The sequence below is a fragment of the Protomyctophum bolini genome (assembly GCF_963924005.1).
Source record: "Protomyctophum bolini genome assembly, chromosome: 1".
In the NCBI taxonomy this organism is placed as follows: Eukaryota; Metazoa; Chordata; class Actinopteri; order Myctophiformes; family Myctophidae; genus Protomyctophum; species Protomyctophum bolini.
Window position 1 is genome coordinate 9625743 of NC_137862.1, and position 21257 is coordinate 9646999.

Below are 21257 nucleotides of genomic sequence, written 5' to 3' on the forward strand. Positions count from 1 at the left end.
ATGCTCAGATGCCCTCTAGGCCGCACACAGAAGCCTGTGAACCTGCGAACTATGCACATTTGTGCATAGATGTGCCATGCAATGGTAGGCCTAAGGCCTGAGGCCTGGTATGGTAGGCCTCAGGTCTACCATTCTGAAATTTAATTTAATAATATTTGGACTGCTGGACAGCTGACAGTATACTACTATACTATATTACTATATTAGTAAAGAGAGCCTACTGTCAGCTGTCCAGCAAAATACAAAAATACAGGCTTCTGTGTGCTGCCTAGAGGGCATCTGAGCATGTGCAGCACCATACCTCTTACACCATGTGTCCTTTGGGAAACCGGGCCACTGTCTTTTCTTTAGTCCAGGTGCATAAAGTCTGTTTACAGTGCAGATGGGCATACTTGACCCATGAACTCGGTGGCGTGTCCCAAAGACATCAGCGTCCCTGGGCATGCTGTGCTCGCCTCTCCTCCAGACACTGACAAACCCACTGTGACACGACCTCTGCATTGCCGTCGTTATATTGTATGATGAAGGAATGCTCCTAAAGCGAGACAGAGAGAAAGACCACGATGAAGTGTGATGTCAACAAAACAATTCCTCCTCTGACTTTGAATAGCCTATTATAGGCACAGTGTTCTATTGAAATTCTGGCAACCTTGCAAAAGATTGGAAAAATTGACCAGATAATAAACAGCAGAAGTAATGAGCTTTCCCAGACAAAAAAGAAAAAGGGAAAAAAAGTTTAAATATTGTTCAATATATCACATTTATTGTCAAATGGTTAACATGTTGACAAATGTTTTTCCATCTAATTGGCACATTAGACCCAAAATTCTCAACAAAATAGAGCTCTATTTCTAGAATGCTGATATTTGGGAGGTATTAGGTAGGTTAGAGAATCTTCTCCTCTAACCTTAATGCAATGATGTGTTTACCCTTTGCTGATTGGAAGTTTATATTCGCTTTACCAATTTTTGGCAGTGTTTAATTATTACAATATTAGTCTGAGGATCATAACATTATGGACTGAAACAAATATCTCAATGACAAGATTCTAAACAAAAACTCATCTGGGGGCCATAGTCCAGACTTGAGCCCTGCACCAGAGGTCAGAGTCAGAGGTGAAAGTGGAGGCTGCTTGTAAATGACACATGTCATCTGAGACTAAACCTTGAGTTCCGTCTACTGTGTCAGTACAATTAAATAAATAACACCACAGTCCGTTTGCGTGAATTTACTTGTCAGCACTAATTTGATTGATATCTGTTCTTCACAAAGTGTGGTACACCCTTAAATGTGTGTGTAAAAGTTGTGTGCACGAGTAAATATGTGGAGACAATGTTTGCAAGGTATAGACAAACTGCTGCAGACTATAAGGGTCTCAGGCAGACCTATCAATGATAGGACTGTGCTAGTATAGTCAAGCAAATGATGTGCTCACAAAAATGTAAATGTGGGTTAGCGATTTCTCGTATTGATTGAACTTCACTCGCTAAGACAAATTACATTGTTGAGGATGACATCGTCACTTAGGTTACGGTATATTTGATTTGATATGTGGTGATGGGAGTTTATGTTATCTTAAGCGACAACATAAAAGCTCCTGTGGCAGTGTCCAAATTGGCACACGGTTCTGTAAAGACTAGGAACAAAGTAGGACAGACTGCCAGTTAAGGTCCACTATTTTCTCCCTGAGCCGTCCTTGTCTATTTGCTGCTGGACAGGCAGATATGTTAAAGTGAGTCTATGTATAGCCAATGTTGTATAATGTGGCAGAGATAAACAATTAAACATTGTGCAATTTTGGGCTCTTGACCTTCTGTACCAAAATAATTCGCCCTTTCCTGTATTTATTTATTTATCTATATATATATTTTTTTACAAATCACAACCTTGGTGTGAACAGGAAGGTTACTATACAGTAGCACTGAGTTTTTATTTGAATCTTAACATTAAATATAATTTATTGGAATTTATTTACTGAAATTTATTTAAAAGAAATCACACTTGTATGAAGTGAGGGGGAATATATTTTTCTTTCAAATTGCGACAGTCACAATTCAACAATGTACAACCCTGAACCCAGCAATCCACACACCCCACAAATACATCGGCAACCCACATACAATCCCACAGATACACACAATACATATGCACGCATAATTCCATATTTTACATTAACATGTTAAAATCCCTCGGTTTACCAGTCTATGAAATTACAAGCCAGCCCTATAATGGTAAAAGTATTTTGTTGTGCACAAGGATGCTAACGTTTTGGCGGTGCCAGCCCACGGGAGAGAACTTGAAGAGGGAATCTTGAAACAACAAGAAAGTGGCCGCACACGCCAATAGCCAGAGTGCCAATACTTTATTAGGACAGCAGGTTAAGACAGAATTCTTGTTGTTTCAAGATTCCCTCTTCAAAAGTCTTTTGTTGACCAACATTTGTCAGGTCTATTCTTAAGACAGAATTCTTGTTGTTTCAAGATTCCCTCTTCAAAAGTCTTTTGTTGACCAACATTTGTCAGGTCTATTCTTAAGACAGAATTCTTGTTGTTTCAAGATTCCCTCTTCAAAAGTCATTTGTTGACCAAAATTTGTCAGGTCTATTCTTAATAGTATTGACTTAAGAATTGCCTATCCTTAAAAGTATTGACTATCAAAAATCTAAATACATTTACGTAGAAAAGAAAAAAAAGAGTTTAATACTCTTATTTGAGAACATAGAAACTTCTATGTGATTAAAAACAGAAGTACTTTCATTCCCAACAGAAGGATGTTAATACATTCCACTACATCCTAATCCTGTCCAGGACGTTGAGATTGTTAAAGACCGGCGTAGCCCCATCAATCCTGGTGTCCTTCTAATGTGTGGCTGGGGTTAAAACAGTCTGAGGTTAATTACTCTCATATCAGCGAGTGAGAGTGTGTGTGTGTGTGTGTGTGTGTGTGTGTGTGTGTGTGTGTGTGTGTCCATATGACAGGGGTGAGGTGGATGCTTCTGGGTGCCCCTATGTTCTGAATACGCATCTCATCAATCATCCCCCGTGCCTCAGCAGAGCCTCAGTAGAGAAGGGGAACGCAGGAAGGGGGGGAAGAGAGACAGAGAGACAAGCCCAGAGTGATGTCTTTAATATCCAGCTCTCCACCTCTGCTCCAGAACCTAACCCGAACAGACCAACAACGTCTGATGGTATTTGACCCGAGTGAGGCCACATGCGCCTGCCATGCGCTCTAGCGACAGACGCACACACCTGCATGATCCAGGATGAGGTGCAAAACACTGCATTATTCCCAGTTAACGCACGCTGCCCCTGGTGCAGACACACAATCTGACACTGACTGTAAGTGTAACCACTTTGATTCCAACCCGGGTCTCCCGCACACAGGAAACCAAACATTTTACCACTCAACCAACGGAGAGCCCGCATCTGCCCAAGGGAGACATTAGGATTCTGTGTTACAGGCAGGTCTACTCTACAACATTCACCTCACTTTGACCTGCACCCCATAGGGACACCCGCATTGCGGGGGTCACGGAACCAATGTAAGCACCTGGATTTTAACCACGCTATGCTGCTACACATGGGGGCACAACCACAACGTTCCTCGTAGGAAGGGGCAGGAACCACAACCCTCCAATAATTGAAACACCTCCATAGCTGAATTATACATGTAAAGTGTAATGAGAGCTACAATGAATAAATACTCTTTACTTGGGTCATTTAAGGTATACTTGGCTTATATTTCTTACAGTGCATGGGAGAGAGGTGAGATGGGGGAGGGACTCAGAGTATGGCTACATTAATCACCGTCTGGCCACATCAAACTGGGATAATCACCTGAACGCTCCACTCAAATAAAACTGGCCTTATCCCAGGGGAAATTCTACCTAACTCTTTAATTGTTTGGAGCCTTTGATAGGCCTTTTTAATCTAAGATTAATTTATGCGATTTTAAATAACTCTACTTATGATTAATCAGCTCTGGAAAAATTAAACAAGAGTTTGAGGCAATTACTAAAAGAGACTGATCGTCACCTCATTAGACTTGTTGGAAGGAACAAAAATGTACGGATATGTGTGTGTGTGTGTGTGTGTGTGTGTGTGTGTGTGTGTGTGTGTGTGTGTGTGTGTGACAGAAAGAGGGAGAAAGAACGGTTAGGTGAAGACAGAAAGAGTATGACAGAGAGAGAGAGAGAGAGAGAGAGAGAAAGGTGAAGAGGTAGGTAGAATAACTAGGTCTTTACAGATTTGCATGTTAATCACTAGCTCCCACTGGAATCTAACTGGCATTGGTTTGTGTGCATACATAGATGTACAATATGCATGTGTGTTCTAATCTCAGTGGCTAGGTGAAGGGGTAAATCCATGGTTATGAATGTAACAAACTTGTTTTCCCTAGAAACAGCACTGTCTAAAGCCCTACCTACACACACCGTCTGCGAACGCCGCGTGTCAAAACAGCCGCCTACGTTATTTTCAATGAACCTATCCCACACCGGCGGCGTCCGACGCGCGTTCACGCCTCGCCTGCCGCTCCGATAAGCCACCGTTCTATTTTCCAGGCGTTGCCACGCGGTGGAAGTTGGAGATCCATGCCCCACCCGGCTATATGCAATACCCGTTGTACCCGTGTCAGAGTACCCGTTCCACCCATCTGTATGTGTCCCTTTTATGCCCATATATGGAGATTTCTGTATCTGTCTCTCTGTGTCCTTTTATTCTTATATATGGAGTTCTGTGTCAGGTTACCCAAATATGGAGTGTTGTGATGTCAGAAGAGGCCAGCTCCAAATATGTCCAGAGCCCGGGCCATTTATAGATATAGATACACCAGTAAGACGCGCAAACGCGGGAAGCGAAAGCAGCTCGTACATATTTGGGTTTTTTAAAGATTTTTTTTTAAGTTATTTTTTTTTTAAGTTAAGTTATTTTTAAGTTTTTAACTTAGCCATAACCATATAAGGAGTCCCCAAAGCAGCTATACGTCCAAATATGGAGTGTGTTTGCGAACGCAGTGAGCACTTACTATTCACTCAGCTCCATATATGGGCACAAAGGTGGGACACACAGACACACACACACACAGACACACACACACAGACAGACATGATCTGCTAGGTCTCATAGTAAGTGCTCACTGCGTTCGCAATCACTGCGTTCGCAATTACATACATTAATTAAGTGGTCAGTGGTCAGTTCATGCAACAACTCCAGACAACCTAGCACGTTGAGTTTTCAAAGTAGGGTCCAGGGACACCCAGGGGTCCCCAGCAAAATGGAATAGATTCTAAATTATTATTATTATATGGATATTTCACTTTCAAACATGTTTGGGGTCATTTTAACGTCTACTCTGGCTTTTGTGAGCACTCCAGACAGTTTTAAGTTGCTTAATTAATTCAGTATTTCATTTAGATATAAATTTTATTAGACATGCCCCCTTTGCTATACAAAGCTATTGTAACTTCAAACTTCAAACGTTTTAAACTATTAGATAAATTAAAAACACTCGTCCTTGGTTCTGGTGACTGATATTGTCTTTCTAATAGGCCTATGTGAGGTGGCTGTGTTTTTTCAATTATTTAATTTGGGCTTATATGTTCACATTTTAATTTTATGTTATTTCTTTTTGTCTTTGTTATAGATGACAGTATGATCGCAACGGACCTGTTGAAATACAGGTAAAATAAATTATGACATTTTTGCTTCAGATTTAATCATTGCCCATTGAATCCATGCATCGATGTAGATTGATGGATTATCATTACTTATGTCAGATGTGTAAGGAATCCACTTATTTATTTGTTTTACAGTGGGCAGGTTAATACTTCAACCGGTTTATTGAAAACTAATAGCCTCCGTTGGCTGCGCAGTTATTCAGCTTCCATCTGTGTGTAGGCTGCTAGATTTGGGTTATGTCAGAGTGAGAGGAGGGGTTCTTTTGTGACAGACAGCGGGGCTCATCTGGTACCTCTGGGGTTGGAAGGGGCTAAGGAGTGCCTGTGTACGGTTGTATGTGTGCATATGAATAGAAAAGGGGGGAGGGGGCTCCATTGACAAAGGTGCTAAAAGGCTACGTGAAGGCCGTTGGACTGGGAATAGGGAATGAGGAGGGGAGGGGCTGGGTAAGTTGAAACGTCCGTCAAATCACAAAGAAGCTATGGAGTGCTGTGGGATCTCACTCGGTCACAAATAAATCACAAGAAAAGGCACAATTTGCAGAGAAAACGGATTAGTTTCTCCCCCCAAGGCTTCAGAAATACACAGATCAATGCAATCAAGTGTGTGTCTCTCAGCTAAGGTCCTGGGTGCAGGCCAACGGAAAGTCTCCTGAACTGACCAACGTCATGAGGTTATGATGACAGGATAGGGTGTCCACGATGAAAGATACATTAGTAGGAGGAGAAGAAGACACTTAGTCACTTTCTTATGTGATGGATCGCTGTAATTCTTTCCAGCTGAAGAGGGGACTCATGAGGATGGGAAAGGAAGAGGGATGACACTGATACGAAGTTTGATACAGCTCAAATAATGTCCTAATGGGCTCTCTGATATGAGTCACGCATCTCTTTGGCCTGAAACTCCTTTACTACTTTTCCGTATCACCTCGCTTAACTCGCGACATCTTTTCTTTTCCCCAATTTATTTGTTCGTCAATTAACCCATTCTGACCGGGAACCCATTTTGGTGTTCCAGCATCATGTTATGCTTTAGCTATTGAAAAACAGCAGATCTACAAGCTCATAGCGCGCCACCGAGTGGTGCGCTACGAGCTTGTAGGTCTGCTATTTTTTGAAAAATCGAAGAACGACTGACATTTTTAGAATCTGATCTCAGGTCAGAATGGGTTCATCAGAACCAGTGTGTGTCCAGTGGAAACCTCGTATGAATCTGATCTCAGGTCAGAATGGGTTAAACATAACAGCGCTGCCGAGGCACTCACCATAAAGTGCTCGTAATGCTCCTCATGTCAAGCTTCAGAGACAGAGCCTATCAGCTGCAGACGTGCAATCAAACGGGCATGCGGGATCTCAGCGCCACTAAAGGAGCGTCTAATAGGATCAAACTCCAGTGACAGTAATGACGTCAATAAAAAGCTGTGATAGCGATCAGGGAAGGTACGCAAAAAAAACCCGATGAGCTGGTGGGAGGGGGGGGGGGGGGGGGCAAACGGCCATAAAAATAACAGTATTTGCTTATTGCCGATGTGAGCGCCTGTTTTCCAACATTATACACTCTCAGAGGAATGAGAGGCAAAGATAAAAACTATTAGCAAGTGGAGGAAACTGAGAGTGAGACAAGAGAGGAGAAATAGGGGGTGGGGGTCGGGGGGGGGGACTTCCAGCTGTGGCTAGGTGCATTAACATACAGATAGAAAAGGTACAGAGTTTTTAACCCATTCTGAACGGGAACCCATTTTGGTGTTGGCATCATGTTTTGCTTTAGCTATTGAAAAATAGCAGATCTACAAGCTCATAGCGCGCCACCGAGTGGCGCGCTACGAGCTTGTAGGTCTGCTATTTTTGAAAAAGAACGAAGAACGACTGACATTTTTAGAATCTGATCTCAGGTCAGAATGGGTTCATCAGACCAGTGTGTGTCCAGTGGAAACCTCGTATGAATCTGATCTCAGGTCAGAATGGGTTAATATGTACGCGGGAGGCCGGGGGAATGGTAGAGGGGTGGGAGGGGTACAGAAAGGGAGGGAGGTACAGGCAAAGGAGTAGAGAGAGAGAGAGAGAGAGAGAGAGAGAGAGAGAGAGAGAGAGAGAGAGAGAGAGAGAGAGAGAGAAAGACAATCAAGAGGACGGTGCCACAATGGCGGGTACCCATGACCTCATCTCCCAGCTCATCACGGGCAGAGAAGGAAATGATTGGGCCTGAAGGGGAGAGAGAGCAAAATGCAAAGAAGAGAGAGAATAAAAAGCAGAGACAGAAATATGGCAGAATAGAGGGAAGAAGAAGTGTGTGTTTGGGGGGGGTGAAGAGGTGGAAAAACAAAAAACAAAAAGGAGGATAGTCGGAGGGAGTGGAGAAGCATAATCAAGGTCCTTTATACACATTGGGAGCGGGACAATTAAACAATCTAAGACTCAGCTGTGTTGGCAAATGTTTCACATCAAGCCATTAATTTGGTGATGCCCCATTCATACGGGTTGATGTTTTTAATTGCAGTGGAAAATCGACCTCATTATGGTGTCGCTTTATCACTTTTATAACGTACTATTCACTGCTGGTGTGTAAGAGGACCATAAGGATGAAGTATTTGAGAGGAAGGCGGCTGGAGTGACAATGAACAGGACAGTAGCTAGGAGGTGCTGTGTGAGCTCAGACGACCCAACGACACAGCAGACAGGAGAGTGGAGGGCGACAGAGACAGATCCTATATGTCCCAAATAGAGCATTGTCAAAGAAATAAGAAATATGAAATAGCCACTTGTCATGATAAATAAACTGATTGGTTTAGTAAAGGAAAGCAAACAACCTTTATAATTCTTGACAACACAATAAAACCGTACAAGTTACAGAAGCACACATTTCATTTCTGTTCAGTATGAAAGGTGCCTTTTCTGTGTTCAGTCAGTGTAACGTTTTCCCCTTTTGAGGAGTGAGACCAAGAACACAGATAGACAGAGACAGCCAGCCAGACACACACACACACACACGCGCGCGCGCACACACACGCATGCACGCTTGCACAATGCACAGCACAGCTCCTCTCTCCGGAGTCTCCCTGGACCTGACTGTCACTGTCCATGGTCCTGAAACATTAGTCGGGCTTGTAGCAGCTCTTAAAAAGGTGGCTGGTGCAAATGACTGTGGCCCTGTGAGCTAATACCAGATCAGAGAAAACTATCAAGTCCAAATGGGGACGAACTGGGGGCATATGATGTGGCCAGTACATCCATCACAATGCTCGGAGGACGTTGTGAACAATTTGTGAATATACAAACACAATTATTATTCATACAGTAGAGTGTAAAAATGAGATTTCTACATGTCACGCACGCGCACACGCACACACGCACGCATGCACGCACAGTCGCACACACACACACACACCCCTCTTCTCTCTGTGGACCCTGGGCTGTCACTGTCCTTGGTCCTGAAACATTAGCCAGAGCTACTACAGTAGTATGTAGATTAGTATGTAAAAATCTGAAGTCTACATGGTGTGTGTGTGTGTGTGTGTGTGTGTGCGTGTCTCTGGAACTTCATTTGTGTGAACCAGAATTCTTTGTTCTACAGCAGCTTGTTCATTCAGATTGGCTTCAATACATGATTAAATGGAATGAAATGTGGAACTAAGGTCTCATAGTCTGACAGCATCTCAAGGTCTTTGTCCGAACTTTCCCTGACATCCCCCATTGGGCAGCATAAAGTTCATTGCTTTGGTTATGGCATCGCCATGTTGGATTTGAGGGTCCCTGACCCGGCAGAACGTACTCAACCATTTTGAAAAAAAAAAAAACCTGCATATTCCAAGTAACAAGGCATAAATAAAATTATGTTTAATTGAAATTTTGATTTGAATTGTTTGAAAGTGATCTCTGTACACAGTAATTCACAATTCTTATTTAGTGGTCAACCTTTTTAAGTAAGTAAGTAAGTTTTAATGGAAGGGCCTTGGGTAACTTACCATTAGGTTGTTGGGGGCGGGCCTCTCTTTGGGGTGCCGTCTCATACTGAAAGGAAAAAGCCACACAAGAAGTCTTTATTTCTGCTGGCTCAGACATTGGCACAGACAATGAAAGAGAAGCCTTGACTCAAGGATATAAACTAGAATATACTGTACAGGAAAGTCAACACATTGCAAAACAAGCTTCACGTAGAACTATTTAATTATTGTCTCTCAAGAAAATCTGTAGCCTAAAGAGCCCACCAGTTGGATTTATGAGTCTGTGTGTGTGTGTGTGTGTGTGTGTGTATCCTCCGTGTAGATGTGCATTATCTGTTAGGGCGACCTACATAGGGGGGACTTTGAGGGATTAACCCATTTTGGGCGGGAACCCCTTTTGGTGTTAGCATCATGTCGTTCCTTATCTATTTAAAAATAGCAGATCTACAAGCTCATAGCGCGCCACCGAGTGGCGCGCTACGAGCTTGTAGGTCTGCTATTTTATTTTAAATCGAAGAGCGACTGACATAGAAGACATTTTTAGAATCTGATCTCAGGTCAGAATGGAAAACTGTCAGGATGTAGAAGACCTTTTTAGAATCTGATCTCAGGTCAGAATGGGTTAATGCTGGGCCCCGTCTGGAGCTGGTCGTGTTACTGGGTGATGTATCACAGTGGGCGGGGCCGCGACCCTCTAAGAATAGACTTAAGAGAAGCTACTTAGTGCCAGGCGTGTGCCAGGGTGGGGCTGGGCACCCCCTACCTCACTACGCCCTGACAGAGAAAGGTGCCCTGCTTGAGTAAATAAGGCAGGGATGTGGTGGGTAAACAGCAGCTGGCAGGCTCAGATAGTGAGGACTCGCTGCCTTCATTCATACACAAATACATAACGTGATCTGGGCGCAGCGCACAGCAACACTCATTCATATATGCAGCAGAGAACACACTCATGTTTCAGTCGTGTGCATGGGCACATTCATTGTGTAACTAACTATGCAGAGGTTACAGGAGGCAAACCAGTCGAGGGTAAACATTGCCTACTGTATGCCCCATTGTCACTGCTGGTAAAAAGAAGAATGGCCTTTTTATTTAGTGGGAGCAGAGGCTGAGCATCACAATCACTAAAAGCATTACAACCACAGTCACATTAACAGACACACATAGACACATCCATGCATGTATGTACAATTCAGTCCCCTCACCAGCAAACAACTAATTGATCTAGGTCATTTGGGATACAAAACTCCTAAAAAAAAAGCTGGATGGATTATTTGTCCCCTTCAATAGTACCATTTGGTATTGACACCTTTACAATGAGGTAGAACTTGTAAGGATAGTGCAATCGTACAATACCAATTGGTATTATTGAAGAGGAGAAATAATCTTAACAATAAGTTAAGTTTGGGGATTGTACCAGAGCTGACACCAAATGATGCTGCCACCCTGCGTAGTGCGTAATGGAACACTAACTTCCTGAAGGAACAAATGTGGCCTCTTTCCATGGGGTCAATGCTTGGAGCATACTGTACACAAACTCAACAAAGTTGCAGGACCCATGCTCAGGTGACAGTCACACACCTGTGACGCAGGTCGCTCAAAACGAGAGTGATTACCGGCAGAAGCATGTTGGGGGGATTTTGACAATTTATTTAAATCGATAATGATATAAAATACAATACAAATTGGAATTATTGAAGATCTTTTTTAAATTGTTCATTCAACTTAAAGTCAAACTACACCCAACTATTATCTATCTAGTTGAGTGGATTTCAAATGACTACGACTATTTCATCCACCAGTGCACATATTTAAATTGTTGTGGCGACAGAGTGTTGAAGGGGAGAGACTCACCATTGTGTGATGAAGTGAACAAACTTCTCACTGAACTGGCTGACAGGAAGAACAGGTGGATCCTGGAAAACAGGAAGAAATTAGACAGAAGATCTCAAATGTAACCGAAGCATCTTGCAAAATAAAGATTATGCAATGGGGAGAGAGAAATGGGGAGTGACACGCAGCAAAGGATTGCTCTCAATGTGCAGGTTGGTGGCCCGCGCGGTTTTCTATCTGTGGCACCCCAAAATGGCCACTGCTATGCCCTATATTGACCGCCTGCACAAAAGGTTTGACGCCGATCGAACCAGCGAGATTAACTCCGGACTCACAGTCAGTAAACTCACAGCGGCAAAAACATCATCTCTGCCTCCCAGCTTTCCAGCCTGGTGGGGATAACAATAACGTCATGTCCTAAATGTTATAGTCAGTCATACACACATCCACAGCGTATACGCACACACACATACTGCCTCCACAATCATCAGTTCAGTCAAACGCAGGGGCTCACACCGCTTCGCATTAGCAGGCCCGCTGTGCTGTTAAAACACCTCTGGGCAGTGTTCCCCCGTTCCTTAATGCTCTGATCGGCAGGCCCCTGCAAAGCATGATGCATGCACCTATTTAAATTAACAAAGGAATTGGCTGCTTCTAATCTCGCTGTGCTTCAGAGTGCTACCGCCGCTTGGATGAGCAATATATCATAGAGCACACACACACACACACACACACACACACTGAAAACACCCTGAAGGACTGCAAGCCGTATGCCTCAGTGTACATGCCATTTAGAGCAAGAGCACCAAACAATTTCCACCTGCTGGGTTGTGGCACGTTCTCAACCTCACACTCTCTCTCACTCTCTCACTCTCTCTCTCTCTCTCTCTCTCTCTCACACGCACGACTCAATCTATTTCTGCATTTGTTAGTTCTGATACAGATCTCTCACTTACACACTTTCCTCCCATATTTGCATTTACACGTGTGCTTTGAACACATTGAAGACACGCACGCACGCACGCACAACACAGACACACAGACACACACACACTCACGCATGTATATTTCCAGTGGAGGGGAACACTGACAAAGCTTTGAAGTGGCGGCAAGCAATGGCGAAAATTACGACGAGCAGCCTGATGAAAGTGGCAAGTCTGGGGCCTTTGTCAATGCCCTCCATTCTAAGACGAGGGTATGAGCAGTAAATATACATGTCATTGGCACCGGGTAATTATTAGGCAAAATTAGATCAGTAATTACAGAGATGAAAACGAAGCAGAAGTCCATTAATAGTCGAAGCCACTTGATATTCAACAAGTACCGGAGAGACACATTAAAGAGGACAGGCAGAGGCAGGTGGACAAGAGGAGACAGACAGAGGACAGATGGAGGACAGACAAAGGAAAAAATGGGATTTCTGCAAATTTTCTCTCCAGTACCCAAATATTAATTAACATTTTGAAAGAAAAGTATTCACTGTGGGATGGAGAGTGATACAATGAGAGGGGTGAGGGTACGCACATGTTAATAGCAAACAAAACCTGTGCTTATGTACACTAATTTTCTATGTAGACATTTTTATTTTCCCTGTTTATATACTCTCTCACCTGAGCCTCATGTGGCCCTGATTGTTATTTATCTCCACCACAACCCCAGAGAGTACCCCCCCCCCCCCCCCAGGTAGAATACACCTCTAGCTATGTCAATATTAATGATCCACTTACTGGAGCATACAGTACTCAAACAAACATCAGAGCAACATGTAAAGAATATCCCACCTATCCTACCAACAATAAGTGAATCGGTTAATAATAATAATGGATTGCATTTTTATAGTGCTTTTCTATGCACTGACTACGTGCTTACTCAAAGCACTTTAAAATGGTCCATTCATTCATACATTTGGAGGTGAAGTGGCGAACAGTCAACGCCAACGTCCTCACTTCCCACATTCACACACCACTGGAGGCAAGGTAGGGTTCAGTGTCTCGCCCAAGGACACTTCGACATGTAGACAGGAGGAGCCGGGATTCGAACCGCCGACCCACGTGTCATTGGATGACCTGCTCTACCACCTGAGCCACAGCCGGTTGGCATAGTTTTGATAAATTCCTGAATAAAAACAGGTCTAGACTACTTACAAATAGCTTACCTTTTGAAAATACTTTGCCCATCTTATAAAGATTATGTCCAAGTAAAGCACCCAACTTTAAAGCAGAGAATCTTCCTCTTTGGCCAACACAGTATAGGGCCACTGTATTCTTTAGCATTTCTGTGGCTCTCCTAAGTGTCTTTGGTAGGTACAGTACATTCTCAATGCCATCCTTTGCATTTCTCTTTGAGTGTTCTCATTTATCCAAAGAGTTGTCTATCCTCTGCTTGCCTCCCTCTCTCCCTAGCCCTGGGTCAGCTGGGACAGCTCGCCTGTGCCGACACAGAGAGTTCTCTCACCTCGAGGGGAGACGGCAAAGGGCGCAGGAAAAATAGTTTGAGTGATGCCTCCGTCTGGCTGACTAATGAACAGTTCAGCTGGGGTCAACCCATTACAACCGAAAGCGTTTAATTATTAATTACACCCAATCTATAGGCACTTAAGGACAAGCAGTGCGCTATGTTTAATGTTGGACAGGCCTGGGGTTGGGGGGCTTGGAGAACTGGGTTGGGTTAGTGAGAGTGTCATGGCAGTTTTGCTATTAGTGCATGTCAGCAAAGAACTGAGGTGGAAAGGAGAGCAGGGAGAAGGGAAAGGTCCCTGGTTGGGGACTGGTGCTTATGTTGGAAATACAGACACAGTATGTGTGCGTGTACACAAACAGATAAGCACACAAGCAGAGTGCACACTGCACTATAGGGGAAAAGGAACCAACCACCAACTTGACAAACTTACACACTGGTCAAATATACTCAATAATCTGAGATGCAGCAACACATCATACCATTAGTGTCAACTGGGATATGAGGGTTCTGAACAGGAATTTAAGACTAGTACTGTTAGCAAGAAAATCCCTGGATTACTCTTAGTCTGGTTTGGGGCCAAACCTGCTATTGGGTATACAGAGCAGCAATGCATAAGGCAGCTGCTGCTACTGCTGCACGTGTGTATGTATGTGTGCTCGTGTGTGCTACGTGTGTGTGTTACTCTCTCTCTACAGTAATGTGCATCTGTGAATAGCTGGAGGCAGTTGCACAGGGCGGAGGGTTCAGTGTGCGGGGAGAAAAGCTGCCTGAGTGGCTTGCTTCATTAGGAAACAAAATATAAGCTTTCCGGGCCATTAGGACTGACTTTAGATGCAAAAGCACATAAGACGGCGACTCACCTCATCAACGATGCATTGCAGTAACTGGAGAGGCTAGAAGAGGGGAGGACAGACCGACAAAAAGAGGGGGGGGGGGGGGGGGATATAAACGTATTAGCCTACATACAATGTCTTGGCAATAGGGAAAATCAATAGCATAATAAAAAATTGTATCTACTTAGATTAATCAAATGCAGCGAGCTCTGGCGGAGCCATCATCCACCTCCTGAATGTCTTTATTATCCCATAATGGCACCCAATGTAATTCCAGCAGTTAAAGTCTGCTCTAACAACGTACTGAAGAGATGCAGTTTGTGAGAATTTCCAAATGAGAGAGCCAATCAAGAGTGAAACACTGCCGGGTATGGAGGGAGAGACGTTTTTCTCTCTAAACCTCTTTTATGCTAACTCCATAAAACTTACCATTAAGGATCCTTGGTTTTTCTGAATCTGTAAAGCAAGACAGAGACAGAGAGCGAGAAAAGGAGGAGAGGCGATATGTAATTAGTGTGTCATAATCAAAACGATGCACTTGGACACATTATGATCACTGGGAGAGAAAAAAATAAGATTCCTGGTGGCAAATTGTGGGCATGCGTTAACAGCATTTACATAATGAAAACATACAAATGTTAATAGCTTTGCTCTCATTTGTTGGAGAGGGGGGGTCATTATGGCAAATTTTCAGAGATCTTCTTTATTCCTTCTATCTATAAATGCTGCTAGGGTGTAAAATTATTGTTCCAAACCGCATTAACAGGCTTTTCAAGGACTGAGTTCATTTCTTTTTAAAAGATTGAATTGATGCAACACAAATGATTGTACGCTTCCGTAAGGCAAATTCATTAGGTAATGTACTGTTTTAGTTAGGTAAAGTTAGCTTAAGTTGTGGCAAATCTGCAAAAAAAAATGCTTACCACTAGCTTTCTTCACAGATGTGTTCATAAAGGTGTCTACTATCACAGAAAAAATTGTTCCAACCTAACTCCCTTGGGAAACTTTGTGACAGATGTTGAAAGTTGGGGTACCATTATCAACCAATTTAAGGCAAAGAATTCCAAATTTCATTATACTTTAAGTAGCATGTGAGATGTCAAACTAGGAGGTTTTCATGATGCTGAATCCATTCCAAGCTTTAGTTTTGCACGAAAAACACTCCTTGGACTAAATTCGGCCATAGCCACTTAGCCAAATGTGCTCAAATGTGCAAAACGAATGCTTGCAATGGATTCAGCATCATGAAAACCCCCTAGTTTGACATGTCACATTTTACTTAAAGTTTGATGAAATTTGGATTTTTTTTGCCTTATATTGGTTGATAATGGTTCCCCAACTTTCAGCAGCTGTCACAAAGTTTCCCAAGGGAGTTGGGTTGGAATCTATCTATCTATCTTGGAATCTACTATCTGTGATAGTAGACACCTTTATGAACACACCTGTGAAGAAAGCTAGTGGTAAGCATTTCTTTTCCAGATTTGCCACAACTTAAGCTAATTTTCCCTTATTATTTGGCCCGACCATGAACAGAATGTTGCTGAAGAATAATTCCAACAACAAAATATTCATGGTCTTTCTGGCTTAGGCAAATACCAGATTATGTTCAGTGAATGAATTGCTCATTTGTTTCTGGGTCTTTTGATAGTGAATTAGAGCACTTATCGATTCACTCAATAAAATACAGGGTTTCTAAATAAATATCAAGAGACTCCTCAACTGCCTTTATATCCAGTTTTGCCCGATTCAGATACATGATTAAAGGCTACTATGGGAAAATAATTAGTTAATTACAAGGACAGAATGTCATGCTGCTCAGGGGCCTGAAATTAGAGAGTGGGAGACCAACATATTCAAGCATAATTGAGCATGTATTCTTCTCATGTGCAGCAGTTTTGACCAGGCGTCAACAAACTGAGGCTTAATAACTATGTCCTCTCCCTCTTAACGTAGTCTCTGAGCGTTGTCAGATGATTATCTGATTAACATATCACTATGTTCATGTTCATCCTGAGGGTAAACAAGCCTTCATTCATCCCGAAGGCTATGCAGCTTGAAAATATATATTTTTAAGGACAATTATTTTTAAATGGAATATCATCAAGTTCTGATTGTTGAATAAGTCCCGTCTGCATCAAAAAACATCAAATCTAACAAAGACAGCAAAGACAGATTTAGTTGTAAGAAACCAGATATTGTTGCGGTCAAGCGGATACCTCGTAACTCATATAAACTTGCCATAATACAAAGCTGAAACAAACTTATTTGAGACAAAGGTATCCACAAAATATACTGTTGCAAACACACTGATCCAAGGATATTCAATATAGTTAAAGGCATAAAGATTACCCTCTGACATTTCAGTTAATATATATTTTACTAATTGAGTATCACAAAACAACTTTTATTTACTGTCAAATAAAGCATGGCTTATCTCAAATTTGTGTGCATTTGCATGTCTGGGCAATTACTGTTCTGCATCAGAAATTAAATAACGTAATCACATTATTGTATTTTTTTTTTTAATACATTTTTATTCAAAGAGTATGACATAGGCAAGTTTCACAGAAAGAAAATACAACGCTTTGTTTTTTACATTTTCTCCCACAACTCCTTTCCCAATCCTCCCCACCCAGCCACCATGCACTGGTTGTTTGCCTATTTCTCATGCACAATAAACATGGTACAAAGACAGAATTTCATATACAACTTACTGACAGACATCATGGATCATAGGAGTGTAAAAAGGTATGACAGCTTACAAGTTGCTAGAAAACAGACTACATATCAATATATAGTAGCACTGTGATCTGAATGGCAATGATTAACCACTTAAACCTTATATTATATACTTTAATTAACCGGAATAGCCAGGGTCCATGATAAGCTCCCTGCTTTGTTCCCCCTCTACACCACATCTTTGTGGAAAATAGCCAATCTACAATCTCCCCAAATATTGTGTTGCGACACGCAAGTTTGTAGATGGGCAATTTTCTCTGAATGTTCACTGCAGAACAGGGGCATATCATGTGGTTAATAACAATTATTACAGAAGCTTTAATTTGTTCATCAGTTAACACGTTTAACTGTTGACAGTCCTAACATTTCATATAGCTGTGTGTTTCAGTACCATGACAGCCAGGTTGTCCCTTTATAGTGGAGAGCAGTCCTACAGCTCAGTTCATCAATGTTATTTATAATAAACAGAACAAGATGGATGAAATAATTAGGTGCACTGGACAAGGTAAATTCCTGAGACGAACACATGACACAGTGGGCAGTTTAGATTATGCAAGGATCATATGGGTAGCAGTTAATATACATGGCGATGCATGACGATAAATAGCAGCAGTCATTAGTTTCCAAGTCGGCTCTATTGGATGGTGATATGACGAGTCCAGAGAGTGTGAGAGTTTGCAGAGGTTGTCTTTTAGCGATGGCCCAGTAGGGATGTCGCTCTTGGGAAGAAACTTTTTCAGGTTGACAAGTGATCTTGGTTTTCTTGGATGGGCGCTGCTACCAGGAACAGATGGCTTTCTGGTTGGGTAATGCTGGTAGCAGTTTCTGTCACCCTAGTGTCATGTGGTTCTTTGATGGAGGGCAGCTGACAGCCAACGCCCTGCTCAGCAGTGTGGAGAACACACTGGATATTGTCCTTGGAACAGGTGGAGGTGGAGCTACGGCAGACTGTGATGGTTTTGATTACCCATGTATGAAATTGGACCGGGACCGTCAGTGAAATGTTCAGCTTTTTTAGTTACTGTAGGAAGAACAATCTCTGTTCTTGATTAAACAGTAGATCTTCTTGTCCAATATGAGGGTGTCAGTCAGTGATGGAACTGTATTCCCAAGGAACAGAATCATTTTGCCCACGCGTGTCGTAATGGTTAAGACACTTACCTTTCCACAAACATGTACACATGTTAAGGGTGTTAATGTGCAATGTGTAGTTCAAAGATTGTCCACCATTTATGTTGAGATAAACTAGCTCCAAAAAAAAGATCACAAGATTATAGACAGGATGTCAGAGACGAAGCAATAAGTAAAATGGTGGAGACTGAAACCATATGATTTGTTAAATTCTCATTAAAGTAAATGAATATGATTGAAACCAACATTTACAAGAACGTAAGCGATTATAGTCAGATTTTTCTTATTATTTGATATTCTAAACGGTAAACGCTGTCAAACACCAAACTAAGGGCCGATTAAAACTCCTATTTTACCGCTGTAGTGCCGCGGTAGGACGGTACCCGGCCCCCAAACCTCAAATGATGTCACATTGTAGGCTCTACAGAGCCGAACAGACTTTTATTCGGCTCTAAAATAGGAGTATGAATCGCGCATAACACTATCAACATAGGCTAAAACACAAGACACTAACCCAGGCTCCCCCAGAGTTAGTGTCAAAGTGTCCTTGAGCAAGACACTGAACCCGCAATTGCTCCCGATGTGCAGGTTGGTGCCTTGCATGGTTTCCTCGGCCATCAGTGTATGAATACGTGGGTGAATGTAATGCACAACCCATGTATAGCGCTTTTGATAAAAGTGCTATATAAGTGCACCATTTACCAATGATGATGTTCCTACTAATATCAAATAAGACAATTTAATTAGGAGAAGATACTGTGGCTAAAGACAAAAGATCACTCAGCATATCTTGACGTGTAATGGTAGATCCAAGCAGTTTACGCTCAAACCACTGGTGTGGTTTTTCATCCAGAACTAAGAGAAAATGAAGTAAAACAGGACCAATGTCTTCAAAGACCTCAACAGCAAGCCGTTAAAAAAACCTCCACTTATGACAAATAATGAAAATTATTAAAGAATTAAAAAGACCACTTCTAATCAATGATAAATATGTCTCTCTACAGTACATATGGCAAACTAGTACACCGCCATGAAAGCAAATGACACGCGCAGACATAACCCCAGAATTGAAGGGACAAAAAACTTGGACAATAGCCCTCTCCAAAAGCACAAAACACCCTGAAACCCTAAAAGCTAAATCCTCCTCCTTATCTTACCTATACCTTGCATCTCCCATGACAAGGACTGTGTCAACAGTGTGCAGTCTCAGGTACAATCAATACCCCCTATTCGTTTTTCCTTTATTTGTCCCTCCCCTATACTCCCTCTGCCCACACTGAAATGTTCAGTGTGAAGTGTAGCAGGGGGTTTGACGCAGACAGCTGTGCGGGCGTCTGCAAAAATGACAGCTTAGGCCTGAGGACTTTGGCTGGCTGCGCCTGGCGAGCTGGAGCCAAGCACCATCGCCACACCACTCTGCTACAGCCTGCAGGTGAACTGTCTGCAACACCATATGGAGGTGGGGGAAAATTAACAGTGAGATGAAGAGAGCTGTGGCAGCGGGAAGTCTAAACCTAAAACCATTCCTTCTTTCATTCTCTCACGCTCCATCTTACATACATATTGAGTCATATTAAATATACTGTAAGTTAATTTTTAAAAATGAATAAGGAAGAGGAATAAGTTTTAAAAAAATATGGCGAAAATAAGAAATTAAAGTTAAATCATTGGGAGAATAATGACTGGTGTGTGAAAACATGAAATTGTACCAACCCTCTACTTCTAGCTCTATGAGCAAAAATGAAGAATTCTCCAAAGCAAAAGCAAAATATTGTGACAACATGAACGTCGGTGTTCTGCAAAGTTCTGCGAATTACACACATGCATCCTACAATGAATTAAAAAATTGTCTTTCTTCATATATTCAATTTGTACTGAGTATAACCACATGGAACCTTGTGCAACGCAGAAATTACTAATGTGTCAAGTGAGGACGATAAACCATACAAAATAAATAGAGAAAAAGAGAAACGGAAAGATCTCAAATTCCCAATAGGTCAAACTGGGAGTTGGATGTCTTATTATTCATACTTAAACAAGAGCATCTTTGCGAGAAATGGGAAAGTGTGGTGGTGGGAAGGCACCCAGTACCACATTCTGTGGTACTGGGGGTGAATTCATTAGTATATGTAATACAACACTAATGATTAACATGATAATGGCCATGTTAATAGATGCTGCCGGAGGGAAGAGTGACTGCACTATAAAATGAGACATGCCCCAGCTGTAGCCACGCACGCACGCACGCACGCACGCACGCACGCACGCACACACGCACGCACGCACGCACGGGTCACGATGTGTCATTTATATTATCAAACAATACATTTAAGATGTGAACAACCATAAATTATTTCTGATTTGCACACACGTTTGTTTAGCACTAGCTGCTGTATGAAGCAAGGACATTGTCCAAAAGGAGCAGAAATTCATCGTAATTGTTATCTGCCTATCTATTGCGAAATCCCCTGAAGCGTGTCAGAGTTGCATTACTCGTGAATAGAAAATGTGTTCTTCGTTGCACTGCGTAAAGAACATTTTCAAATCAGAAACACATTACAGTCATACCTGTTGTACAAAAGTACAACATAACAGTATGATATATAATAGTATAATAATGAAGGTGTAATTGGAAACACTTGAGAA

The 21257-nt window shown here is 42.2% G+C and overlaps 1 protein-coding gene across 1 annotated transcript in view; it reads right to left on the minus strand.

Annotated features, from left to right (window-relative positions):
* Positions 1–255: 255 nt before the first annotated feature.
* The window catches only part of map2k5 (mitogen-activated protein kinase kinase 5), a 59677-nt gene continuing 38675 nt past the window's right edge, over positions 256–21257 (minus strand). The window contains exons 18-22 of the mRNA XM_080788312.1: positions 15171–15197; positions 14769–14801; positions 11470–11531; positions 9640–9685; positions 256–535 (exon numbers count right to left, since the gene is read on the minus strand). Coding sequence (XP_080644438.1) covers positions 428–535; positions 9640–9685; positions 11470–11531; positions 14769–14801; positions 15171–15197 — 276 coding nt within the window. The 3' untranslated portion in view covers positions 256–427. The remainder of the gene's footprint in view (positions 536–9639; positions 9686–11469; positions 11532–14768; positions 14802–15170; positions 15198–21257) is intronic.